Source organism: Callithrix jacchus, chromosome 8 (genome assembly GCF_049354715.1).
Source record: "Callithrix jacchus isolate 240 chromosome 8, calJac240_pri, whole genome shotgun sequence".
Classification (NCBI taxonomy): Eukaryota; Metazoa; Chordata; class Mammalia; order Primates; family Cebidae; genus Callithrix; species Callithrix jacchus.
This window is the reverse complement of record NC_133509.1, coordinates 25,150,349-25,178,347: the sequence shown is the minus strand read 5'-3', so window position 1 is coordinate 25,178,347 and position 27,999 is coordinate 25,150,349. Positions and strand designations below refer to the sequence as shown.

General features: G+C 43.1%; 2 protein-coding genes across 41 annotated transcripts in view; both read left to right on the top strand.

Moving 5' to 3' along the window:
- LOC103795751 (golgin subfamily A member 2) overlaps positions 1-3,297 on the top strand; it is a 48,737-nt gene extending 45,440 nt beyond the window's left edge. For 22 of the 32 annotated variants that reach the window (XM_078333983.1, XM_078333999.1, XM_035259339.3 and 19 more), the window contains one exon: positions 2-3,297. In XM_078333983.1, the coding sequence (XP_078190109.1) occupies positions 2-105 (104 nt within the window). In that variant the 3' untranslated portion in view covers positions 106-3,297. The remainder of the gene's footprint in view (position 1) is intronic. The other 10 variants (XR_013520861.1, XR_013520860.1, XR_013520859.1 and 7 more) reach the window with 2 other exon arrangements.
- Positions 3,298-18,038: 14,741 nt separating this feature from the next.
- The window catches only part of UBE2Q2 (ubiquitin conjugating enzyme E2 Q2), a 59,771-nt gene continuing 49,810 nt past the window's right edge, over positions 18,039-27,999 (top strand). For 7 of the 9 annotated variants that reach the window (XM_035259329.3, XM_078333977.1, XM_035259327.3 and 4 more), the window contains exon 1: positions 18,039-18,521. In XM_035259329.3, the coding sequence (XP_035115220.2) occupies positions 18,342-18,521 (180 nt within the window). In that variant the 5' untranslated portion in view covers positions 18,039-18,341. Of the gene's footprint in view, positions 18,522-18,823; positions 19,152-27,999 lie in introns of those variants that run through there. The other 2 variants (XM_035259333.3, XM_035259330.3) reach the window with 1 other exon arrangement.

The window sequence follows — 27,999 nt, the reverse complement described above, 5'->3', positions numbered from 1 at the left end:
GATCAAGAAACTGAGGCGATCACCTTTGGGATGAAGAAAATGAAAGAGAGAAAAAGAGAAAGAGAAGAAGGAAGGAAGGAAAAAGGAAGGAGGGAAAGAAACTGAGGCTTAAAGCTGCATTTCAAGCATTTCACAGCCTGCAAGTGGCTAAGTTGGAACTTGAACCCAGGCAGTCTCGCTCTGGGCTCCTGTGCCTTTACCCATTATCCAGTGTTGGCTACAAAAAATTAATGGGTACACATTTTCAACTGTATTTTAAGTGGGTGACATATTTTAACTATATTTTAAGTGGGTGACTTTCAGTTTGGGGGTATTCTGCCTACATAGTCTATTGAGCTGGATATTAACCAAGAACAAATAGAAACTAATGAACTCTGAAAAACATAAAACGTGAGCAACATGTCACTGCAAAAGACAAAACAGCACATGGCTTTCTTGTGAATATGTTTTGCTGATAATCCACGAACTAACTAGTCATCAGCCTGAACTCAGCAGCGCTCTGTTCCCTTGGGACACACACACACACCCCGAGTTGGTGACTTGTCACCTACAAGAACTCAGTAACTATCCTGGATTAATAGATGAGAAGGCACTTCATAAGAAACACAGATCAATTGGAAAAGCAAACTCCCAGATTCAGAGACCAAGAGTAAAATAATGCAGTTAACAATTGCCAGAATGTCCAGAAGCAGAAGAAATGCAAAGACAGCAGACTTGTATCAGGTAGTACAAAACAACAAAAGGGGAGCCACTGGGAGAAGAAAGCTTGCCTCAGGCAGGTGTCCCATGGGGTTAGTGACTTGAGCAGGGCCAGAGAGTCAGGCTGGGACTGAGGTCTGCGACTCCTGACCCTTGCGTCCTTGCCCGCACAGCATAAGCCAAAATGGAAATGGGGAAAATACATTCAGCACAGATGACAGGTTTGGGCACCTTAGGACAAATAAGGCATTGAGGAATAGCTGATGTGGAAGAGGGGAGTTGCCACAGTTATCATGCTCACTGGACTCTCCACAGAGGAAACAGTGAGAAAGCAGATGTCAGCTTTATCTCCCACCTCTGCACCCAGCCTCCCTACTCCAACTTGCTCTTCTGTGCCAGAATGGGGTTAAGAGCACAGATGCTGGAGCCAGGCTGCCTAGATTAAAATCCTTGCTCTTTTTACTACTAAGGGTGTGAACCAGGGCTATTTCCCAACCTCTCTGTGCCTGAGTTTTTCCATCTATACAGTGGGAATGATGGCAGTATCTTTTTGGGGGCATCGCTAGAAGTATCAAATGAATACAGATTAAGAGCTTAGGACTGTGTATGGCAGCACACTGAATAAGCCCTCTCTAAGGCTTAGCTGTCACTACAATCATCACTGCTCCTTCCTGAATCTAAACTTTGTTCCTTCTTCCTCTGGCTTTTTGAATGAAAACCTTTTTACTCAAAACCTTTTCAGTCATTTCTTCGGTAGCATGAAACTTCTACTTTGTTCATTTCAGGATAAAGTCAAACTCTTGGCCTGAGGATAAGATGTCTCATGATCTAACCAAGCCCAGCGGTCCTGCCTTACCTGCTTGCATTCTGTGTTCACGTCATTTGGCTTCTGTACCTGCATGGGCTGTCACCTTTACCCCCACTCTCTGCTGGCCTGTCTCCTGGCTAACTATTGTTTTTTCCACATTCCTCAGTTTAGATGTCACATTCCTGAGGAAGCCATTTTATCCCCATCCACCCCTGACCCTGGACACACAGACTGCATTCGATGTGCCATGGGTGAGATCCATATTCCCATTGCACCCCAGTTTTCTTTCTATCCTGGCGCTGATTATGCTGACTCTAATTGTCTTTTTGCCTAGGACTACACAAAAAATCGGCACCTTGGAACACAAACTGTGGCTTTTATTTTGGTACCTGTGCCCTCCCAGATATACCTTCTCCTGTCTTCTGTCCCACCCTCTGTCCTGGAGGTCAGCCTCACTGGACTGCAGGTCAGCCTCCAGGACAGAGGGCGGGAAAGAAGACAGGAGACTGCTTCTATAGGGTTCCTAAGCCCTCTGGCTTCTGATTGGTTTGGCCCAAGGGGAGAGAACCCCAGTGGGAGACTGGGGGGAGGGGAGGGTGGTCAGGGCATTTGTTCCTGCAGCTCCCCGCCTAGGGGATGGCTGTAGGCTAGCAGCCTCCCTCATGGAAGTTCACAGGAGCATTTCTCAAACTATCTGGGATGAAGAGCTGGTTTGTTTTATATTACTTCCAATGAAGTGCACCATAGTACTTTTACAAACTACACTGAAACACGAATTATTAAATTATTCACTGTTAGAAAAATTAAAAAGCAGTAACTTGCAAGATATAACACTAGATTTATATTCCTAGATTCGAAGTCATAAAATTATATTAAAAATAGATAATCAGGAAAACCTAACATAAGAAAAAAAATTACAAAAGAACTGCTTACATCACTCATTGAAAGTCTGCATATAGGTGACTAACATGGAAAATTGCTGCTCCATGCCTAAGTTCTTATAGTTTCATACTCATATCTAAATACAAAATGATAAAGATCTAGTAATTGTCCACATTAAATGCCTACAATACCCTCAAAGAACAATACATGTCAGTATTTAAAGTTTTTGATGTAACAAACAACTTGCTTTTTAATTTATCCAATCTAGGTTGGATTGACGATGTTGATACCTACGTAGTATGATGTATACATAAATGGTTTCAACATTAAGAAAAATTACACTTATGTGTAGAAAAATGAGTTTTAAAAGGCATGTTTTTAAAACTGGCATAGAAGAAGAGATTTGAAGCAATTTCAGCAGGCTCAGGCTATTCCTTTTTTTAACTCTATAAAAATGAATTGGACCAGGCTCTGTGGCTCACGCCTGTAATCCTAGCACTTTGGGAGGCTGAGGAGGCAGATCACCTGAGGTCAGGAGATCAAGACCAGCCTGACCAACATGGCAAAACCCCATCTCTACTAAAAAATACAAAAATTAGCCAAGCATAGTGGCAGATGCCTGTAATCCCATCTACTGAGGAGGCTGAGGCAGGAGAATCGCTTGAACCTAGGAGGTTGCAGTGAGCCAAGATTGCACCATTGCACTCCAGCCTGGGTGACTGAGCAAGACTCAGTCTCAAAATAAATAAATAAATAACATGAGACAAGTGCTGCTGTTTTCAAGATTTATCTCCAATCCTTTATTAGAAGCCAGCATGATAAATTTGTTCTATCAAGTGATATTTCTGGATCCTTTTTCTATGTGTGAATGTCCTTTTGATTAAAAATAAACTGAAAATGTTCAATCAGATTTGTAAGATGTTTTGTATTAACTTTTAACAGATGTGCAGCATCAGAATTATCACCAACTTTGCTGATAACTGTTAAGAAATCGAATCCACTATCCCAATTTATAGAAATTCTGTTCTTCTAAGCTTGTGCTTCTTCCTTTCATGAAAGTAGTAACATCATTAAAATACTCAAGATGTCAAACAAGAAAGCAGATCTGGCTGTCCAATCTACAGCCTGAAAAGTTGGGACCAAATTGATGTTCTATCTTGCAGAAGCACAGATTCACTCTATCCTTCAAATCTTCTTGACAGAATTTTTCCCTTAAGTAACCATCGTACGTCAGCATATAATTACAATTGTTTATGATCAGCATTCCATATTATCACACAGTAAAGAAAACAATCTCAAACAGAACACATTAGTAAGCCTTTATGTAATTAACACTTTTTACTATGTCACCCAGCACATGGAAAGGTTAGCTTAATTCATTCATTTGTTGCTATGGGAGGGGGGACAGGAAACCTGACTTCTCAAGAAGGAAAGCAGTGTATTTACTTGCATTCTGGTGCAAGCTTTTTTTCTTTTTGAGACAGGGTCTCGCTGTGTCATCCACTGCAGCCTCGACCTCCTGGGCTCAGGCGATCCTCTCATCTCAGCCTCCCTAGTAGCTGGGACCACACGTACATGTATTTTGTAGCAACAGAGTCTCGCCATGTTGCCCAGACTGGTCTTTGAACTCCTGGGCTCAAGTGATTTGCCTGCCTCCGCCTCCCGGCCTCCCAGTGTTGGAATTACAGGCATGAGCCACTGCGCCTAGCTCTGGTGCAAGTTTCTCAATCTGAGTAAGTATCCCAAAATGTGTTCCTGTCATTTTAGCTGCATTATCTGAACACATTCCTACATGAAACCAAAACTCCAAACTACATTTTCTGACACCAATCACATACTTTGATGTTATGGCAATGTTGAATTGTTATGAAAATTTCTAAATGTCTCCTTTCAATGGCCATACATACCTTATCATAGACTGGTAACAGTGTGCAGACCTGCAAGACCTGTGCAGGTGTGCAAATCAAACTTTGAGTCACATTGCTCTCCCTGAGTCTCTCATTCCAATTTCCAGTCATCACTCCCTCCCTTGGGTGTTCAAGCCTATGGACTGTAAGAGCTTGGTTGCTACCAGCTCTCACTCCACTATTCCCCCACAGCTTCACCTATTGAAATTGTTCTTTTGTTCATAAATCTTCTCCTTGAATTATCCTAATCTGCCTTCTGAATTTATGTTGGGAAATGTTTTCTTTTTTTTTTTTTTTTTTTTTTTTGAGATGGAGTTTCGCTCTTGTTACCCAGGCTGGAGTGCAATGGCACGATCTCGGCTCACTGCAACCTCCGCCTCCTGCATTCAGGCAATTCTCCTGCCTCAGCCTCCTGAGTTGCTGGGATTACAGGCACGCGCCACCGTGCCCAGCTAATTTGTTTTTTGTATTTTTAGTAGAGACGGGGTTTCACCATGTTGACCAGGATGGTCTCGATCTCTTGACCTCATGATCCACCCGCCTCGGCCTCCCAAAGTGCTGGGATTACAGGCATGAGCCACCGCGCCCGGCCGGGAAATGTTTTCTTATACAACCTCCTAACATCGTACCCTGTCCAGCACAGACAAGAAGAGTAATACGTGTTTACTGAATAAATGACCTGACTTTATTTTGGAGAAAGAAGATAATACCTTTCAGGAGATTAAGATAAAGAGAAGACCCAAGGCACGATAGGAACCCGGGCTTCTTCCTTACATGGTGATTATCCCCTCCGGATTTGGAGTCCTAGGCTAGAGTAACCAATAGCTCCTATAACCCTTTGTGCAAATTAGAAAAAGGCCTGGGCTGTGGAAGGACACCCCCCCCCAAAACATTTGGCTTGAAGAATTGAGTGTGTGCTGGCTGTCAGCCCCCCAAACCAGGTACTCTCTGTTTGAACAATGCACACGATCTTATGCAGCTAGTCTGCCCTAGGCTGAGAAAGCCGGCAAGTCATTCCACTTTAGAAAGGTGACCAATTAAGTGTAATTCTCCAGAGAAGCTCATTACAGCTCAGATTTTGTGGGAATGTGATGTTTTTGTCTGCAGGGTGATCTTTTTGACACCTTTCCCCCCTAGCTTCCTGAATGTGAGAAGTGAGTAGTTGCTGGCACCATTCAATATGTAGTATTGTTATCCAATGAGGCCACAAAACTTCTGGGGGCAAATGACATGCATCCTTCAGTTCTTCTATATGTAATTGTGCTGCCTTGAAGAAGACCTTTAAGACCCGGAACTGCATGGTCTGCGACTAAGAGTAGCCCAGGGGAGTGGGCTGGAGTGGCAGGTATCTATTAGGACCTAGCTGTTTCTGGCCAGAGCTGGCACCACTTGCATAGGGGGTGCACTGATGCCTGGCGTGAGTTGGGGAGTGGGGAAGGTAGAGTTCAAAGGAGCAGGGTGGGGAAACGAAACAACTTGTCAGTGCCTTATGATTCAGACCTTCCTGTTGCAGAGAAGTGATTTTGTTTGACAGGGAATTCACAGCATGCCTGACACACCCACATGCAAGCGGGCCCCAACCCATCCCGGAGCCCATGGTGAGTGAGCGAACTGAGGACTCGTTCCAGCTTCTGCCCTCAGCACCATTCCCTGCTTCCCACACCTGAACAGCCTTTTCCCCAGCAGAAGCATCACAAGAGTTTATCTGGATGGGAAATGTTCCAGAGACTCACATTAAATGGACCCTTATGTAAGTCTCAAGCCTGAGAGGGGAAGTTATTTCAGAAGAACCAGCTATCTATCTTTTCTGGGAGCTTGATACACAGACATGGTGTGTCAAGCTTCTCTCATTTCTCATTTTTTTTTTTCATTTTTTGTTTGTTTGTTTTAAGATGGAGATTCACTCATTGCCCAAGCTGGAGTGCAATGGCGGGATCTTGGCTCATTGCAATTTCTGCCTCCTTGATTCAAGCAATTCTCCTGCCTCAGCCTCCCAAGTAGCTGGGATTACAGGTGTGCACCACCATGCCCAGCTAATTTTGTATTTTTAGTAGAGATGGGGGTTTCACCATGTTGGTCAGGCTGGTCTCGAACCCCTGACCTCAAATGATCCACCTAGCTTGGCCTCCCAAAGTGCTGGGAGTACAGCTGTGAGCCACCCCGACTGTCCAACTTTGTTCATTTCTTAATCTCCCAAACACATCAGTAAATGGTGGGTTTGATTATAATAACAGGGATATTTACTTCATAATCAAACCAAAAGTAGTGAGTTGAGGAGGAGTGGGAAAGGTGAATCTGAGAGCCTGGGGAAAGGTATTGCTCTTCCCTTCCAGAACTGGAGTCAAAAGAGAGATGCCTTTTCATGTGGTCACTGGGTCATCACTAACAGTAACACTCACTGCATTTTGGAAACTGAAATAATCTCAGAGACCAATTATCCCATTGTTATAAAGACTAGGACACTGAAGCATCATGAAATGTATTATGGCTGAAGATTACCTAGGAAAGGATGAAACCAGGGTTAGAACCCAGGTCTGTGACTGCTGCTCCAGTGTGACTTTTACCATGCTATGCTGCCTCTCAAAGTAATGATGTTTTCACTCATTGGTTCCTTCATCAAATATTAATTGGGCACTGTTATATGCCTTGCACTGTGAGGTGTGCTAGCTAGATCGGTAGCAGTGAACAAGACAGACGTCCTCATGGGGCGTAAGTGAAATGAGAGGACATGTTAAACAAATAAGTATATAAATAATTAGAGACGTGTTGAATGCCAAGAAGAATTAAAGGGTGCTATTAGAGTTCATAAAAACATGCCTTACCTAACCTGAGATCCAGGAAGGCTTATCTGAGGAAACGACATTCAAGCTGAGAATTGAAGGTTGAGTAGAAGATAGTGAGGTGAAGGGCCTGGGAGATGGGAAGTGAAATTGAGGCAGAGGGAAGGGACATGTATCATGGCAAAAAATCACCATTATTTTTGCACCATCCTAATGCAATGGTTCTGAGTCAGGAAAGAGATAAAGCTTTGAAATAACTGAAAAGAAACCTGTGGCCTAGCATATAAATGGTCTCGGGGGATACGATGGGTTGGAAACAAAGTCAGATTATTCAGAGCCTTGCAAGCTGTGGTCAGGATTCTGGACCTTCTCTTGAAAGCAAAGAGAAACCACTGGAGGGTTTTTAAATATGGAAGTGTTATGACCAGATTTTTTTTTTGAAGACTGAGTTTTGCTCTTGTTGCCCAGGCTGCAGTGCAATGGCATGATTTCATCTCACTGCAACTTCTGTCCCCGAGATGCAAGCAATTCTCCTGCCTCAGTCTCCCAAGGAGCTGGGATTGCAGGCATGCGCCACCGTGCCCAGCTAATTTTTTGTATTTTTAGTAGAGACGAGGTTTCACCATGTTGACCAGGATGGTCTCGATCTCTTGACCTTGTGATCCACCCGCCTTGGCCTACCAAAGTGCTGGGATTACAGGCGTGAGCCACCGCACCCAGCCTCCCCCCCCCATTTTTTTTTTTTTGAGGTAGAGTCTTGCTCTGTTGCCCAGGCTAGAGTATAGTGGCACAATCTCAGTTCACTGCAACCTCCGCCTCCTGGGTTCAAGCAATTCTCCTGCCTCAGCCTCCTGAGTAGCTGGGATTACATATGTGTGCCACTATACCTGGCTAATTTTTGTACTTTTGGTAGAGACGTGGTTTCACCATGTTGGCCAGGCTGCTCTCGAACTCCTGACCTTGTAATCCACCTGCCTCGACCTTTCAAAGTGCTGGTATTACAGGTGTGAGCCACAGATTTATTATTTTTCTGGTTTGCTCCTGTTCCCATAGGCATCCCCCTAGCAGTGAGACTTCATTTCATTGGTGGCAGTTGATTCCAGGAGCTCGAACAACTCCCTTTGTAGTATTTGCACAAATGTTACATGCCTCCTCTGCAGAAACATCAGCCTTGCTGCCCCCACATACTGACATCTTCACCACCAGGCCTTCCTGAGGAGCATTTTCCCTGAGTCTGGTGTCTTTTTCCAGGAGTATGGAAAACACCTGGCCAAATGCCTACATCCTAGCTATAAGGGACTGTGGAGATGGGAGTTCTGACTCCTGCATTGAGGAGATGGGACTCCTCATGTGGGCCCTGAGAACTGCAAAAAACTCTCGGCACAAATGCTCCATTCAAACCCCTGCAGTATGAAACTTGACCAAACTTTAACATGGCTTCTGGGAGCCTAAGCTGGTGTCCCTGGGACAATCTAGTCCCCTTTTAGGTTTTTTTCTGGAAAAGCTCAGGGCTGTAAAAAAAAAAAAAAAATTTACTATTTGTTCTAGCCAACAGCTGAGATAGGCCCCTGACCTCACTTTGTAGAGCATTTACTGAAAATGGCCCACAGTTGTGAATGCTTTCCTTTCTCTTTGAGGCATAGATGTACGATATCTCCTACAACTCAGGGTGTTTCTCAAGGACCCAAAAGCCATTCCTTTGAAATGTAATAATCAAGAAGGCCTGGACCTCTGTCTCCCAGTCTCTGTGGGAGGATGGAATTCTAACGTTGATAATTGGCAACAAGCAGGCACAGCTGGCAACCCTTTGCCATTTCTCACTTGAGTCCCATTCACGTTCCCCTTCTACACCCTCGTTCTTTCTCTGAAGTACCCATGCACCTCTGCACAAATTAAAATGGAGGTCCACTCTTTCCCCTTCTGTCAGTAGTTACTGAGTAAAACCTGTTTTTACCACTTTAATGACTGGCTTTATCATTGACAGAACATTCCCCAAAATAAAGAGATGATTTAAAGCCTGATTGACAGACACGACTATGGCAAATATCAATAAGAGGGGTTTAACTGTTCTTTCTTTTTTTACTTGCTTATCTCTTTCCAGGAAGGCACAAGGAGTCCTGCTACAAGACATAATCCAACAAGAGTAATAAAATAAGGCCAAAAAAGAAGAATTAAAAGTTCTGAGAGAAAGGAAATGTGTTGTTTAGGGTAGGAGCTAAGCTAACATAACAAAGAGACCCCAAAATATAATGTTTAAACTAGAAAGAAATTAATTTCTCTCTTATGTAATGGTCAGGAAATACATTCAAGACCTGGAAAGGTGATTGCTTCACCAACACGTGGCTTACATCACTGAGTCCAGATTGGCTCTCTGGTCTCAGCTATTCTGCAGAAGGAAGCAGGCAGTGTGTGGGGGCCTATGAGAGTATATGTCCCACCTTTTAAAGACAAGACTTGGAAGTGATGTACATCCTTTCAGGCACACCTTATTGTCCATATCTTAGCTACTGGGTCATACTGATGGGCTACGAAAGTTATAAAAGCTAGTTTCTGGTTAGGCAGCTCCATGTCCACTGAAAACTCTTACTATGGAAAGGTAAGGGTTGGGGGGAATAACTGAGAGACCATTCATACCGAAAACTAAGAGTCAAAGAGTTGGCTGCCAGTATTTGCAGCCTTCTATCATGGGGGTGTGTTTGACCATGCACAGTGCAAGCTGGAAATTCCAAAGGGTGAATGCCCCTGGAAGCATCCCATCACCAGTAATGAATGGGGCATTGGGGAATAAACACATCAGTTTTCTTGTCCAAGGCTGGGATAACTGACCTAGTCTATTACAGCCCCAGCGTTCCTTGGGGACTGAGCTACAGTGGCCTACATGGTAAACTGTTTTGCTTTGCTATCTCATCTTCCCAATCCTGTCTGAGTGTTTCCTGGGGTCGCCTCCAAAATAAATTATTTGCATTACAATATGTATCTCAGCATTTACTTTTAGGAGAACCCATACTAAGGCTAGCTCTGGGCTTCCTGGAAATCTAGAGGGAAACATAACTGTTAGATTTATAAAGCAGAAAATAAATTAGTTATTCAATTGAAACGAAGTATTTCTGCCTCTCTTGCTCTCCCACTCTCCACTCCAAAACCAGCTGGGCCCATGGTGGCTCACACCTGTAATCCCAGCACTTTTGGGCAGATCACCTGAGGTCAGGAGTTCAAGACCAGCCTGGCCAACATGGTGAAACCTGTCTCTACTAAAAATACAAAAATTAGTCAGGCATGATGGTGGGAACCTGTAATCCCAGCTAGTCAGGAGGCTGAGGCAGGAGAATTGCTTGAACCCAGGAGGCGGAGGTTGTAGTGAGCCAAGATTGGGCCACTGCACTCCAGCCTGGGCAGCAGAGCAAGACTCCATCTCAAAACAACAACAACAACAAACTATACTACTTATCATCTTGTTCTCACATTGATCTTTTGTAATGTTCAAGCTGGTTCTGCCCTGAGGTCTATAAGCTTCTTGACCTCTATTGTCTGTAGAGCTGTGCATCTCCCTTGCACCTTGTTGAAACTAAGCAAGTGTTTGAATGATGAAAATGTGAACCCTGTCTATCCAACGCACCTCTTGACACACAAAGAAACCAAGGCTCAATTAGAGTATGTTACTGGCCACATGTTCTACAGGGAGTGATCAAGGGAGCCAGAATCAGCCCCCAGCCCCCTGACCACTTCTCTAGTTTTCTACCACAGTCTTTTTCTGAGTTTTATTTTCATCACCTCTAAGTGGAGTCTAAGGCTTTTAGCAGGAGAAGCATGTTTGTACATGTTAAAAATATCCCCATCTTGAGTGAGCCAGGTCATCTGCCCCTTGGTCCATTAGGTCTGAAGGACTATGCTTGTTACTACTTAATGTTTTCTATCTTGCAAGATGAGAGCTAAATGTAACAAGGGGGATGACTATAGATTCTAGGCCCATTGGTTATTCAAGGTTCTATAGTGCATTAATGATTATGGCAAACTCCAAACATGGAATCAAGTCTGAGTTTCCATACATTCCTCCTGCACGTGGCAAAACCTTGAAGCCCTGGAGTATGAGCAGGAGGAAGTCTTGATGAACACTGCAGTGGCTCTGCAGAGAAGGACCACAGGCTAAATAAAAACAACAACAAATAAGCTAGAGGAGGAAACCCTATGTAAGACCTTGTAACCTAAACCCAAAGCATAAAAAGCCCTCACTCAGCTTGGTCTGGGGAGGAGGAATTCTCCTAATGGAAGATAAAACATCAAAAGTGTCAGTTAAATTGGCTGTTTGTCATGGGGCCTGAAGTTTAAGTGTTTGTAATTCAACCTTGAGCGGCATCTGCTTCAGGTTTCTTTTCGTGATAGAAAAAACAACAGCCACTTAGTTACTGGGCCTTTAAAATTTCTTTGCAAAATTCCTCTCTGATTTACCTCTCTCTATCTTAAATGTCTATAAACCAATTTAAAATCATGTATTAATGTTAACTACATAAATAACAGGCTCAATACAAATATTTCAAAAAATACAAAGAAGAGATAGAAAATTGAAATCACCAAAAAGTTACTACCAAGAAATGACCACTGTTAACATTTTGGTGTATCCTTCCAGATATTTACACAACCTCATTTAATGACTGTCTGTTATTTCATTGTATGGTTGTACCAAAATGTATGGTACATCCAATTCTAAGACTCTGGGTCCTTTCTTTTACTATTATTAAAAAAAAGCGGAAATTAATATTTCTTTTTTTTTTTTTTTTTGAGACAGAGTCTCGTTCTGTTGCCAGGTGCCAGGCTAGAGTGCAGTGGCACAATCTCTGCTCACTACAACTTCCGCCTCCCAGGTTCAAGTAATTCTCCTGCCTCGGCCTACTGAGTAGCCGGGACTACAGGCGCACACCACCATGCCCAGCTAATTTTTGTATTTTTAGTATAGATGGGGTTTCACCATGTTGGCCAGGATGGTCTTGATCCCTTGACCTTGTGATCCACCCGCCTTGGCCTCCCAAAGTGCTGGGATAACAGGCATGAGCCACTGCACCCAGCCGGAAATTATTTCAAGCAAATATTTGTGGTTTTATTTCATCCATAAATATCTCTAAAAGATAAAGACTCTCGTTTTTAAAATGACAGTAATAACAGCCTGGGCATGATAGCTCATGCAAGCAATTTGGGAGACTGAGGCAGGAAGATTGCTTGATCTCAGGTGCTTGTGATCAGCCTGGGCAACACAGTGAAATCCTGTCTTTACAAAAAAGAAAAATAGCTGGGCATGGTGGCATGTGCCTATAGTTCCAGCTACTTGGGAGGCTGAGGTGGGAGGATCACTTGAGCCCAGGAGATCAAGGCTGCAGTGAGCCATGATCATACTATGGCACTCCTGCCTGGGTGACAAAGCTAGAATCTATCTTAAAAAAAAAAATAGTAATAACCATACTATTATCATATCTAAAAAAATTAAAGAATTCCATACTATTGTCAAACATTTCATGTTCAAATTTCCCAATTGCCTCATAACTGTTTACTGTTGTCCTCACTTTTGGTAACTAAATCTTGATGTGCATGCTTAATTTGCACTTTAGGACACATGCTTAGACTTGAAGTCACTGGGTACAAGGTATGTTATACCTAGATCTAGAAAGATCCAGATGTTCTCACTTGTACTTCTTAAACACTTGTACACTTGTTTGTAGCCTTAAACATTTCAAAAGACTGTTTTGTGTAAATGTGACTGGAGGGACGAGGAGGAAATCTTTTATTTGAGGCTTTCATATGCTGGTGACTGAGAGGATGTAATGCTTTGAAAGGTTCCTAGCAGTTTACCAACGTAGACGCCAGGCTGATAACCATGGCCCCCATCATCAGCATCACTGGAGTCAAGAGGGCTTCCCAGTGTATTGACCAGAGTATCTGGAGGAGAGGAGCATCCTTCCTTCTCAGTAGCCTGGGTAGTCTTCCTGAAGGTGCTGGTGTTTCTCATTCAACAATCAAGAATCTATCTGTAGAATCATGATCTTCCCAAGAGGAAGATCCATATTCCAATCCAGTGAAGTTCCTATGTCACCCTGCCCACTCAATGCTAATTTATTTGCTATTCTATATTTATCTATAATATTTCCATTACAATTATAATTTATATAAAATCAGCAGTGTGGTGAAAACAGTTAGACAGACCTGGGTTGAATCTTTGGCTTTATCAGTTATTTATTGCATATTCTAAAGCAAAGTACTTCCCTTTTCCAAAACTGAGTTATTTAGGGGTATTATAATGATAGTTTCCTAGGTTGCTACCAAGTAGTTTAGGACATCATAGGTGCTCAATAAATATGTGTTGAACAAGTAAATATTTTAAAAGAGAATCTTATAATTTTTTTTGAGCCAGAAGAAATCTTGGAACACACCCTCTTTATTCTTGAAATGAGAACACTAAGTTCAGATAAAATGTGTTATTTTTTTGTTCATCAATTTAACAAACATTTTGTTCATTCATTTATTATGAATTTAGTATGTGTCAGGCAAGTATGTGTTGAGCACTACAGCTATAATTAATAACATCTCATCATTGCTCTCACGGGGTAAGGAAAGATGAACATGGCTATATCAAGCTCTATGTGATATTATTATAAAATTATAAAATTATTTAGTGTCTTATAAAATTATAGAATTTTTAGTGTTGTGCTATCCTATATGGTAGCCAGCAGTCACATGTAACTACTTAAATTTAAATTAATTACAATTAAATAAAATCAAAATTCCATTCCTCAGTGCTTGCTTAGTGAGCACATATACAAAATTCAGTTCCCTAGTCACACTAACCACTTTTCAAGTGCTTGGTAACCACGTGAGGCTAGTGGCTCCCATATAGTGGCAGGCATAGAACCTTCCATCACTGCAGAAAGTTCTACTCGACAGTGGTGCTTTACAGCTTCTCCCCAGAATAACATTCATAGGCACACAGACCCCAAATTCATACCACTTCAACGTGTTTACACCTTGGTCTGAAAGCCCTTTATAATGCAGGCAAGAGAGAAATGAGGGGTGTTGCTAACTAAAACTAAAATCAAAGATAGGAGTTTTGTTATGAGCCGGAGTCCAAACCTGTGAACATTTTAGCTTAGAAAAACTTTCTGGCTGAGTTGGCTGCAGCTGAATAATGAGTCACTTGTTCATTTCAGCAGGGATGGGTTCAGTTTCCTGTGCCTCCTGGGTTCCTCTGTGGTTGTCTGGGCCTAGTGGCCACATGCTGACGTGTGCTCACTTTAGACAGGGAGAGGGCCTCGCCACTTCCCTGACATTTTAGTGAAACTAGATCACTTCTCTTACAATTTACTTGCAGTCTCTCTAAGTAAGGATGTTACTTGGCTTTCACCTTCGGTAGGCTATATTCATGTGAGTATCATTTAGTGGGTTCCTTCTATGTCCCAGGAACCAGGCTATGTGCCACAGATATGAAGAGGATTAAGACAAGATGTTCATAATCTCGCAGAGGAGACCAGCATGAAACCAGCTAGTCATATCCCAGGCAGAGGGAAGTAAGTGCTGTAACAGGCAAGGTACTGGGAAATTCAGGAAATGGAGAGACTAAAATTCAATTGAGGGGACTAGGGAAGGCTCAGTGAAGGTGATGGCGTTTGAACACAGCCTTAAAGAATATGTTAGACCAGAACAGCATGGAACATATAATTGGGCATTCTTCCACATTCAAGTGCTTGCTTTTACGTCAGGGGTACACATGAAGGTGTGTTACATAAACTCATGTCATTGGGTTTATTGTACAGATTAGGGTTTCATCAACCAGGTATTGAATGCAGCATTCGATAGTTATATTTTTTGCTCCTCTTTCTCTTCCCACCCTTCACCCTCAAGTAGACGCCAATGTCTTTTCTTCCCTCCTTTGTGTTCGTGTGTTCTTATCATTTGGCTTCCACTTATAAGTGGGAACATGCAATATTTGCTTTTTGTTCCTGCATTAGTTTTCTGAGAATGGCCTCCAGCTCCATCCACGTTTCTGCAAAAGACATGATCTTGTTCTTCATTTATGGCTGCATGCATTTAAGTTATTGAAGTCTGAAATTCTTCCACTGTACAGGCTGTGACAGCTCTTATTTTTTCTTTCACATGGAACCTGCTCTGCCTTCCTGGAGACGAGTCTCCCAACCCGTCCTCGACTCATGGTCCTTCATGCACTTCTAGATGAGACTCTATGATCACAGTTTTCAAGCAGATGTTTTCCTGCACGTCTTTGTCCTCTGGCTTCTGTTTTTATCTATTTGGCTAATCCCCAATTTCGCTTTGCTAAAATTAATGTTATTTATCCAGTATGAGGTCAGATCTCTCAACAACTCCCCAGTCTAACTCAACATTTCTTTGTGTCTTCCCCAATTCTCTCCCCCAACCCAATCCTCTACAGAGGGGGCATTCCTTTCTATGAGTAACTCTTTGTCCCATGTTTTCTATTCTCTTTCAGGACCCAGTAGTTTGCCTTTTTCTCCTCTCTTGTATCCAGTCTTCATTGCCTGTTTATGGTTCTCTCCTTTGAGGCAGATTCAGGGTTTGCAGGGCCTAAGGCTTATTTAATCTTGGGAGTCTTGTCAAAAAAAAAAAAAAAATACAAAATTACAAATATCAAATTGGGGGGGAAGCTAATACTTACTTAGAAGGGGGCCTGTGTAAGTGTGAGGGGCCCTGAAACTTATTTCACAGTGAGTCCACCTCTGTCTGTGCTATAATAAAAACCAAACCAAACACAAAAACCTCCCTTTGCTTTGCTATTGCAAACCATTGTTCCATCTCTTTCTCAACACCCTGAACTATTCAAGGAAGTGGGCTAGGTACATTCTCTTCACTTTAACATCACTTTGACCTCATGCCCACTATTCTATTGTAATGGTTTTCTCTGACGCACCACTGACCTCCTAATCCCTAAAGCCTATGGCACTTTCTTAGTCCTGAACTTACTTGTCCCTTCCTCAAAGAATTCAACACATGGGTCATCGCTGACTTCTTCAAATGACTCCTTTCCCACTCAGGCACCCATGGTGAGCCTTCCTCAGGGTCCCGTCAACATCCCAGGTTGTCTTCCCTCCCTTGTGACTCAATGATCACACCTATACCATGGCTTCCACCATCACCCACCACCTGTGTGGCTGACCCAGTGTTATGTCCTTTGCTCTGACTACCCTCATCAACTTCACACTTAAGATACAAACTCTCCAAGTTCCATCAGCCTACCAAATTCAACCTATTTTTCTTGATGTGTCAATGACATCACTCCCTCCTAGCCACCTGCTCTAGAAATTTCAAAGTGTTACTTTAAACAAGTTTCCTCTCTGTCCTTCTATCCTCTCGTGATCTCTAAGATGTAGCAGTTCTGCCCCACACTGATTCCCAGTGCGGTCCTTTCTATTGCCATTTTCCCTACTTCAATTTTACTCACTATTGACTTGGACTGATCCAAGCTGGGATAGAAGATGGTAGAAGTTGGGGCGTGGCCAGGACACGGTAGGGTGGTTTGAATGATAGGAGACCCAATTTGTAGGCTGTGGGGAGCTACTAAGTTACTCAGGTAAATTGGGAAAATGTATGTCTTCTTGCAGACTAAACAAAAACTTTCCGTAGACTTAATGTGTCCCTGTGTTGTTCCGTATTTTGTCATGTAAGGGGAACAGTACCTCGGGGACTTCTTGTAGATTAGGAAAAAGAGACATTTAGGTGCCAGGGTTAGGTAACTCTAGGTAAGACTGGTTTAAAAGGAAACTGCGGGGCCCCTTTTTGAAAAATTACGAATTTCAAAATGGTGACACGAGAGTACTAAACCAAACTCGGAACCCTTCTAAGCTGGGAGCACTGTGCAACTACACAGGTTGGATGCACATGCAGCTCATCCTGCCCCTCGCATTTATTACACACAGTGTTGTCTGCCAAATTGGGATCTATTCCTTTGGACTGCCATGCAGTCCTTTATTCATTTTTTGAGCACCTAGAATGTGCCAGGAATTGTGCTAGTGGTGGGGATTCCAGATAAGAGCGAGCATTCGATTCAATCATATCGGGTTTCTACCATATAACAGGTCTGGTTCTAGGCCCTGGGGATACAGCTCTTAACACATTAACATTGGGCAAATCAACGGCGAACAGATCAGGTGGTGACAGGTGCTCAACAAACTTAGCACAGGATGATGTGACACAGGGTGACTATTTGAAACTGGGTGGTTAGGGAGGCCCGGAGATGACATTTGAGCCAAGAGTTTAATGAAAACAGCGGGCAGCCCTGGCTCCATAGGGATGGGAGCAGAGAGGGTTATCTTAAGCTCGGGAAATAGGACAAAATAAGGAAAGTGGAAACAATATATACGGCAGAGTGAACACAGGTGGTAGTTAAGGGAAAGGATAAAATCTTGGGAGGTAAGAGGAAACAGCCTGCGGGTGCCAAACCATCGTCTGGGTAAATGGACGGTTTGAGAGCAAAGACGGGAGGAGTGAGTCCCGCGAGAAGGTCCTCACAGGACCCAGGCTAGCGAAGCGGTGGCTTACACCAGGGTGAGAGGGGCGGAGGTGACGCTGGGTGGGCCGCACCCGCGTCTCCCACGAGGTCCCGCTGGTGTGGTTAGCGGGTGCCGCGCCGAGGGCCAAGCGGAGGCGCTGCCCCCAGGGGCTGGCTCGGGTCTGCAGCTGCGCCGACGTGGCCGGCGCGATTCGCCGCGCACGTGTCCGGTCCCAAGCCAGGCGCGGGGACGCGCGGGGTCTCCGGCTCCTCCCCGAGTTCTGGGGCCCGAGCGCCAGCTGGCTCAGAGCTAACAGTCCGCGGGTGCGAGGAACGAAGCAGATGGGTCGGGCAGAAGGGAGCTGGGTCAAGGCGAGGAGGGGGCGGCTGGAAGTGCCCGCGCGCGCCCCGGCCTCGTGCACGCGCCGAAACTGGTGCGCGCAAGGCGCGCCGGGGTGAGGAGAACGGGGGCGGGGTGGGGGCAGCCCTTTCTCAGGCGGTGGTGGGGGCGGCGACGCTGTTGCCCTTTTAAGCCGCCGGGCCACCTCCTCCTGCCGCTGGAGTGGGTTACAAAGGGAACAGCACTCCAGGCAGCCTCACAGCTACCCGCCGAGGTTTCCGCGCCCCTCGCCATTTTCCAGTCGCTCTCGACGAGGCGGAGCCGCCAGAGCGCGGCCCAGGCCGGCCCCGCGGGGCGGTCGCGGCCGTGACTGCGGCTCCGGGCCCGGCTCCCCTTCCGCGCCCCTCCCGCTGGAGATGAAGGGAAGATGTCCGTGTCAGGGCTCAAGGCCGAGCTGAAGTTCCTGGCGTCCATCTTCCACAAGAACCATGAGCGATTCCGCATTGTCAGCTGGAAGCTGGACGAGCTGCACTGCCAGTTCCTGGTGCCGCAGCCGGGCTGCCCGCACTCGCCGCCGCCGCCGCTCACGCTCCACTGCAACATCACGGTGAGGCACCCGACCGCGGCCCCGGGGGGTAGGGCCAGGGCGGAGAGGGGGCGCCCCGAGTCCTGGGACAAAGGGGGGTCTGCCCTGAGAGGCCCCGGCTCCACGGGCGGGGCAGGTCCGCCCCTCTCCCTCGCGACTGGCCCAGCCCAGGTCCGGCTGGGGCCGTGCGAGGCTTGGGTGGGAGGGGGCGGGGGGCGCGTCTCTGTCCGGTTTCTCGCTCGGCGTCCGCTTAGGGGCTGCTGGCCCCTCTCGGCCCCCGTCGCCGCTCCGCGAAGTGCGAGCCCGCGGCGGCCCGAGCTCTCACGGGGCCCATGGCCGCCCTTAGCCGGCCTGCTCCCGGGACCGCGGCGGGGCGGGGAGGCTCTGGCTGTTGTTTGAGCCCAGGCGGGCGAGGGGAACGGTCCTTAAGTTTTAACGCCTCATTCTTCAGTCAGGTTTTCCTCGTTCCCGCTTGTGTAGCCAGTTCTTTTTAAGTTTGCGTTTAAGGAGAAACTGACAATGAAAACGGACTCGTTGACCGAGGAAAAGTTGGAATGCGGCCCCTGGTGCTGTTGGAGCGACCGCTCTCCCCGGGCCTGGCTGCGCGCTGCCGTGTTGTGAAAAGGCGCATAGTACCCGTCGATGCGGCAGGTGGTGTTGAGTGTGTGTTCGTGTGGCTCCTCCCGTGTGTGTAAGCCTCGAAAATGGATGGGTGAAAGGAGATTCGCGCCAGGGCTGCTCCCAGGAAAGATCACTTGTGTCACAAAGCCGAAAAGACACTTTGAAAAGCTCACTCTTTGGTTTAAGCGGAAAGCTCGTTAGAAACCCAAGGCTTGGTAGAATAGTTGAAGTATTAAGTAAGTTTCTCCATAAAAGTGTGTCATGATGCTATTCGTTGTGAAATTGATTTAGGATATTGGTCCCAACTGCTGAATATTCTCTTGGTTGTAAAAGGCGTCAAGGTGGTGGTTTCGGTCTCCTCTTCAAATACGGCTAAACCGAAGTCTCTTGTCTTTAACTCCCTTTGGTTGAGTCGGTGGGCACCAAGTGCCTGCAGTGTGGCTGGTGTTTGCAAAAACCTTGACCTTATAATTGGCCTTAAAATGTTTACCAGACTATCTGGGGAGAAGATGTGTTCATTTCAGAAGACAGTGCAGTTCAGTGATGTATTGAGGAGAGAAATCATTTATTGAATGAATACGTCTGAGTGTTCTGGGCACTAGTGTTGCAAAATTGAGCAGAGCAGTCCTCGCTTTCAAAACTCAGACTTCTTGGGGGAAGAGTTTTCAACAAAGTGGCAGCTCCTGTGGTATCTCGTGAAAGGCAGAGTGAGCAGCCGGTTTTGATTTGGGGGAGGGGGGTGTGCTTCAGAGAAGGCTTTCAGGAGAGGCTGAGACAGTTGGAGCTGAGCTTCCATAGGTGAATACAATTTTGGAAGGCTGGAGGAAGGGCTTTTGAGACTGAGGAAACTCCACCCAGAAAAGACATGGAAACTTGAGAAAGTGTGGTTTGCTTAGAAGTAGAAATTTATGCTCAGACTTGAGAAGCCCAAGATGTAAGAGGGCGAAGGGGAAGATTTTTCCGAGAGTGGAAACCGAAGCGTAGGAGTGGGCATAAAGCACGTGTTATAAGGAGACTGGCCTGAATGGCTTGGAGGGTGATTATTCTCATAGAAGTTGGGGCATGGCCAGGAAAAGGTTGGGCTGGTTTGACTGATAGGAGACTGAATTTTGTAGGCTGTGGGGAGCTACTAAGTTACTCAAGTGAATTGGGAGAATGTATCTGCCATCCAGGACTAGAAGTGTTTCTCTGCAGTGGGTGGCATTAGGAAGTGTGGTTATCCCACTGAGGGTAGGGTGGTCTTGTTGCTGTGCTGGCATTTAATGCCAGGGGTGCAGAGATGCCAGATGTTTTGTTACCTTCAGGCGGTATGCCATAACAAAGAATTATCTCACCTAAAGTGCTCCTGGTGCTCCATCAAGAACCGTACTGGACACTGCCAAGAGTCTGCTACAGACAAAGATAACGAGTGATCCCTGGATTAGGCAGTGGCAACAGAAGTGGAGCAAGAAGTGAAAGAGACACTTTGAGTACAAGGAGGATTTGGTGAGGACTAGCGTAATGGCACCGCTAAGTAGAAACTATTAAGATTGAGGTGCTAGTGAAATTTGACAGACTATCAGAAGATAATTATGGCAGCTGCTCAGTACAAATGTCTGCTAACTTTTTATTTTGGAAAAACATCAAACGTACAAAAGTTGAACAGTGTAATGTAGCCAGCATCAACAATGATAAACTTTTGGGTAATCTTATTTCTTCTGTGCTCCGCTTTGGATTATTTTGAAGCAGATTCCAGACAGATCACTTCATCTGTAAATATTTCTGTTTGTATCCTTTGAAAGTAAAGACTCTCTTATGTTTTATTGCTAGTTTTTGAGACGGAGCCTCACTCTGTTGCCCCAGCTGGAGTGCAGTAGTGCGAACTGGACCCACTGCAACCTCCACCTCCCGGGTTCAAGCAGTTCTGCTGCCTCAGCCTCCCGAGTAGCTGGGATTACTGGTGTCCACGTCTGGCTAATTTTTGCATTTTTATTGGAGACAGGGTTTCATCATGTTGGCCAGGTTGGTCTTGAACTCCTGACCTCAAGTGATCCACCCACCTCGGCCTCCCAAAGTGCTGGGATTATGGGAGTGAGCCACCGTGCCTGGATGTAAAGACTCTTCTAAACATGGATGAGTGTTTTGATAAAATCAACATGGCTTCTGCATGTCCATACCATTTGTTTAGAAGGGAAAGATCAAGGGGAAAATGGGGTTGGATTTCAAATTATTTGGTTTGATTTATGATTTGTTGTTCTCTGAAGTTGTAGCTCTTAAAAAAAAAAAAAAAAAAAGGGCCAGGCGTGGTGGTTCATTCCTATAATCCCAGCACTTTGGGGGGCTGAGGTGGGCGGATCACGAGGTCAGAAGATTGAGACCATCCTGGGTAACACCTTGAAACCCTATCTCTAGTAAAAATACAAAAAATTATCTGGGCGTGGTGGCAGGTGCCTGTAGTCCTGGCTACTCGGGAGGCTGAGGCAGGAGAATCGCTTGAACCCGGGAGGCAGAGGTTGCAGTGAGCAGAGATTGCACCATGGCACTATAGCCTGGGCGACAAAGCGAGACTCTGTCTTAAAAAAAAAAGAAAAAGAAAAAGGCAATGAGTTTGACCTATTTAACTTTCCTCTTTAGACAGTTCTAGTATTTATTGAGTTCTTCTACATGCCAGGCCCTATCTTCTTTATGCTTACCCAGAAGCATCCTTAACGGAGTCTCTCTAATATTTGAGAAACTAGGTTGTCTTTTACACACATAGATGCTAGTTCCTGAAGAGTCATACAGAGGTACTTTGCCAGCTTTTCCTTTCAGACTTCTGTATCAGCTACAGGCTTCCCCTTGTAGAATGTGCCCCTGACCCCCACCCCTTAACCCTATCCAATTTGTCTTTATATGCCTGATCATCCCTCAAGGCTCTTCTGGGTCATATTCAGTTCATGCTGATATTTCCCCTTCTTCCCCTCTTTAGACATTACTATTTTTGGTTTGGTTATGTTTTCTTATGCAGTATTCTGTAAGCCTTAACATTTTTTTTTATGGTGTCAGGGGAGAATATAATTATGCTTTGTGCTTTTTATCTTGCACTCAATAAATGCTTCGTAAATATTTATTGAGTATATGACCCTATTCTAGCTATATTGTATTTGAACAAAAATCTCAACTGCCTTGTAACTTAACTGCTAAGAATTTGTCAAAAGTTTAGAGATAAGATCAAGAACTTTTCATGGGTAGCACAAAAAGGTCAATAAGGGCTTGATGAGTCTGTAAATTGACTTAATATGAAAGAGTGTAAGAAGTGAAAAAACCCAGAGTAGATGTTTTACTTTATAGGCCAAGGAAATTGAGCTAATTGTAATTCTTTTTCTGTTTTATAAATTTGTCCTACTCTTAAAAATGAAGGGAAAAGAGCACTCTTTTTCAACCTCAAGGAATCATTTTTATTACTTCTGCTCTGTGAAGCCATGTTATGAGAGATTGTTACACAAACTTGAGTTTTTCCATCTTCAGTAAACTAACCTGATTGCCATCTAATTAGTTGTTACAATCACAGCGAAAGGCAAAGCAGCTTGTTTCAGTAACCTGTGCAGCCTTATTGGGAGCTAGTATATAACTTTCTTTTAGTCCTTTTGAAGTATTTAACATAATGGCAACTCCATTATTCATTTTATGAAATTCTTGGCATCTGGGAACTCTTGGTAGGGAATCACTGTTTTAGAATGAAAAATCTCCCCCAGGAAGTGAATTAGCTGTAAACAAATGAAACTTTATTTTTCTGTATGACTTGTAGAGCATAAATTATTGCTCTTTCTGCATGAGTGGCTGGCTGCTTGCTAGGCTGTTATGAGTGGGACTTTTTTTTTTTTTGATTGGCTAATTAAAACTTCTGTTGCCAAAAAGCGCCTACCCCCAAAAGCAAGATACTAAATTTTAAAAATGTTGGAGCTCTGAATCTAGGAGGAAGTGAGAAATTTAGGTTTTATTTAGTAATTTGAACCTTAAGTAAATTGCTTCTTTTACTGTATTTCTGTATACAATAGACAATGTTTTTTGCCCTGCAAGAGAGCATATAGAGGAAAGCTCCTTGGAAATGATAGTGTCCACAGATACTAAAGTGGTGATGGCTGAAAAACACTTCATTTTGAAAATGCCTTAACAGCTTTTCATGGGAAATAAAGCAATGCTGTTAACTTCATCTTGCCTTTTTCTAGTCTTTACTGTGATTAAAAAGTAGTCCAGTCAAAGTTGTACAAAGGAAATAAACAAACCTGGACTAAAGAGCCTAAGACTTTGTCTTTGGTTTGCCCTCCTGGGACAGATTACCTTTCCCAATTGAATTCCTGGAGAACCATTTGGAAGTATCAGAACTGTCATGTTAAGCACCTAAGTGGTACATTCAGTCCAGAAGGATCATTGTTTTCGTTTATCTGACCAATTTATAATATAGGGTCAAATTCTTAGTGGTTATCTATCTTCTCTCATTTTTATACCCTTCCTTGAAAGGAACAGATACCTGAAGAGGAGACTTTGCTTTCCCTTTTGCGAATAGTATATCCCTTAGTATCTTGATTTTTGTTGGTGGTGGTGGTGGTTAAACTTACTTCGACTTGGAAAAGGGTAGTGTTTGATAAATGTCAGCTAGTCGAGGGTTGGGGAATTGAGTTGAATAAAGATAGTCACTGTCAAATGTAAAGCATAACCGGAGAGCCAGAGTGATAAAGCAGGGGTCCCCATTCCAGATCCTTTGTAACAGTGTTATGTGATCTCTTCTAGAAGATCGTTCTGGAAGAAAATGCCAACTCGGAACCTAGTGGTTCAGATCGTCATTAGCACATTTGTTTTTTCTGCCTCAGTTTGCTTATAATGATGTTCTCAGCTGAAATTTGCTGCTTGTGTTTGACTACTGAAGCATTTTCTTTTTATTGTGGGTATATAAACATTTTTATTTTAACAAGTTTTAGAATTTTTCCTCTGCTTTAGTCGGCTCTACCTTAGCTACTTGGTTGTCTGTTTATAAAATGATAAGCAGGGAACCGTGCGTGCACATTTTAAGTATCTTTTGTTGTCAGAGCAGTTAGAATTTTATTAAGGCATTATGTGCTAATTCTGTCAATTTACTTCATTTTCCACCCACATTTATTGAACGGCAAAGTGTGAAAGTAATGTGTCCCATAACTGGCCTTCAGGAGAATTATAACTGCTGTATCTCTGAACCATCAACAAGAAGTTGGTGCATCAATTTAAAAAAAATCACAAAATCCCTGAAGATAGCTGTGTCCTACATTTGGGAAGATACAAAAACTGACAAAAAAAAAAAAATCTGGCAGGCAGTTTTGCTTGCTGGTGCTTGAGATAGAGCCACACAATGGTCTCAGTGGATTTATGGAGAAAAATAGATATAGAAAGTTATTTCTAAATAAGACAAAAATCCTTAATCAGCGACAGATAAAGAGGTTGGCTTGGTTAGCCTTGTGTCATGTTCCCCTTGATTAAGACAGTTTTATGGTGGGGATGGTAGCAGTGGTGAACTTGCTTGAAATTTGTCCACTTACAGTAATCCTTATGGTAGCTGTCGCAGACAACTTCATCCTCCCAGGACTTATAATTACTATAAAACTAATAGAATGGAGGAGAAACAAAGGACCTGAATAATTAGATGCTTAGATAATTGTTCTGTGTTTTTATACTGTGGTGAAAGAGCAGTGCTATGAGCACTTAAACATTGTATGTGTGGAAAACTGCCTGAATTTATATTGGGATTTTGAAGCACCATTAAACTGGCATATTGTAGGTCATATTTATTTTAAAGAGAAATAGTAGGAAAACTTATCTTTTCAAGATGGATATAAAGCTTAGTTAACCTTATCAAAATTACAAAACTTAAAGCATGTGAATTGAAAATATTAATGCATAGATTTAAATATTAGGCATCATTTTAGATGTCTTTTCAAGTAGATTGTCTCTTATATATTAAACTGAACAAACTTTGAACATGATATAGTTTGTGGCGAAGGTTAAGTTTCCTGGGGTGGTGGGTATTTTATAATATGGAAAACAAAACCTTCTTATTTTAAGAAATTAAAAAAACATTTAGTCAAAACTAGAATCCATTACCTATAATTCTTTTTTCTTTTTTTTTTTTTTTTTCCGGAAAGGTGATTTTATTTAGGAAGGGAGAAGAGAAAGGCTTCCATGAAGAGCATAGAAGGGGATTCCAGAGGGAAAAATCCCCGAGGGAGCTTCCACAGTGTGGGAGGGGATTCCAGAAAGCTGGAAATCCCTATTACCTATAATTCTACCACTCAGAAGATACCACTATCAGAATTTTGTATCTTTCTGGTCATCTGCTCATCTCTTTTCCCCAATGGTTATATGTATTCCTCCTTCTTCCTTAAAAAATCAGATTTTTTTGTGATCTGCTTTTTCACTCAACAATATTGTAGATTCACGTTATAACTTACTCTTCCTGTTTAGGCAGGATGAATTCTGATTACCCCAAGTGGCTAGCCTTGTCCCTGTGATTCCAGATCTCCTAGAAAGAGAGGTCTAGCCTTAGGGAAAACTCAGATTTTCTTGGTTTAGCCCACCTCATAGCTAATCTCTGGAAATGCGGTATGCTGGTAGAGTCCTTTGGTCAGATTTTGTGTCAAGAGAGGGAGGTGGAAGGATGGGAGGGAGGTAGCAAAACTGGCCTCAGTGGAACTATATAAGTTAATATAGAATGGCAAAGGGATGTTTCTTCCATGGAAGAAATACTAGGGAAGGAAGGAAAGTGGAGGGGAAGGCAGAAGTTCTCAAACTTTTAGTGTCTGGACTCCTTTACACTCTTAAAAATATATTGAGGGCCCAACGAGCTTTTGTTTATGTAGGATATATCTACTGGTATTTACCACCAGAAGTTAAATCAGAAATATTTAAAACATTAAGTCTTTAAAAACTCATCACATATTGTTACAAATGCTTTCATGAAACGACATTTTCTAAAACAAAAATAGAATAGGAGCAGTCTTACATTTTTTGCAAATTTCATTGATGTTTGGTCTGTCATTTGCTTCTGCATTTAATTTGCGTGATATTTGCTTGAAGTGTAAACAAAATCCAACCTCATACAGATACCTGGTTAGAAAAATTCTAGCATGTTTTAATAGCCATTTTAAATAATTACGGGTATTCCCCCCCTTTTTTTTTTGAGGTGGGGTGTCACTGTATTGCCCAGACTGGAGTACAGTGGTGTGATCACAGCTCACTGCAGCCCCAGTCTCTTGGGACTCAGGTGTGTGTCATCACATCTGGCTAATTTTTTGTATTTTTTAGAGACAAGGTTTTTCTATGTTGTCTAGGCTTCTTTTTTGATACTCCATCAAAACTTTATCTTTCTTGAACTTTGGATCTTTTACCCTTGCCTATTATAGCATCATGCATTGGTCATTTAGAAAATAATAGATCACTCAGATCTTCTAAATGTTGTTACATTTGATTATGTGTTGATACATTTAGTATGAAAATACGTTCATCAATATTGCCATCAATCTTACCAGAATATTCTTGGAAAGCAATGGTGGCTACAGGTTTTCTAAAATTCTTATTTTTGTTCAAAAGCTTGCATTTTATTGTTAGCAATATTTTATTGAATTTTATTGTGGCCTGTTTTCCTTGAAATGACAGAATCTCATTTTTTGAGAAAATATCTGCCAAAAACCCAAGTTGAAATAACATTGTTTGTCAGTCATCCTTTCAAGTAAAAATGGTATTCCATTAAAGTGGTGAATTCACTTCAGGACTTAGTCACATGAGGGTTTTTGTCTCAGGCAGTCTGTAGGAATGCTCACGTATACTTCCCATTTCATCACTTGAAATACTAAAAAGACAAGGATTGTCTAAAATACTAAAATCAAGGATTAAGATGTAGTAAAAATTTCACTGCTTCGTCATAGACATTCTTTTTATTTTTGAGACAGGGCCTTGTTCTGTCACCCAGGCTAGAGTGCAATAGCATGATCACAGCTCACTGCAGCTTCAAGCTTCTTGGCTCAGTCAGTTCTCCTGCCTCAGCCTCCCAAGTTCGGACTACAGGCATGCAACCACTATGCCCAACTAATTTTTGTATTTTTTTTTTAATAGATGGGGTTTAACCATGTTGCCCAGCCTGGTCAAGGCTCAGGTGGTTCTGCCTTGGCCTCCTCCCAAAGTGCTGGTACTATAGGCACAAGTCACCATTCTCATTCTTATTGTAGATATTCTTAAATGAAACTGACATTTTGTTGCCCTTCCTTTTTAAACCTTTTGGCTTCTGCTGAAGTTTACTAGACAAATATTAAGCTAATAGAATGAAGTCCTAAATCTAGTGGTTTCTTTAGCCTAAGGAAAAAGAAACCTAAAAACTAAAATAGTAAAAATGGTCCAGATGGTATATTCCCAATGCATTTGAAGAATCTGAAGAAGAAAATGCAACACTCAATAAGTGGTGTTCTTTAAGAACAGGATTAATTCTGAAGAGTTTCTCTTTTAGCCTATAAAGAGATTTGGGACACAGTAAGAGTTAGAGGAATGAAAATAGTAAGTAACCCATTATTGACTAGGTATACTATTAATGATGTCCTCCTTCAATACAGCGTTTCTCTTAAAAGTACATTTGGTAAAATGCTATAAAAATATTGTTTCTGTGGCTTCAGCTGTAAATTAGATTATAGTCCTCAGAGCAGTGTTTCCTAAAATTGTTTGTGCGAAATCGTTTTCCATGACTTGAATTTAGTTGTTCTGAAGCTTATATACAATAATAATGGCTTTTCCCCAGTTTACAAAAGAAAACCATACAAAGTAACAGAGCAAATAGACATCTGTTAGTGGGTGAAAGCACATGATTCTTAGTTTATTAACTTTTTTTTTAAATCACATGTAATTG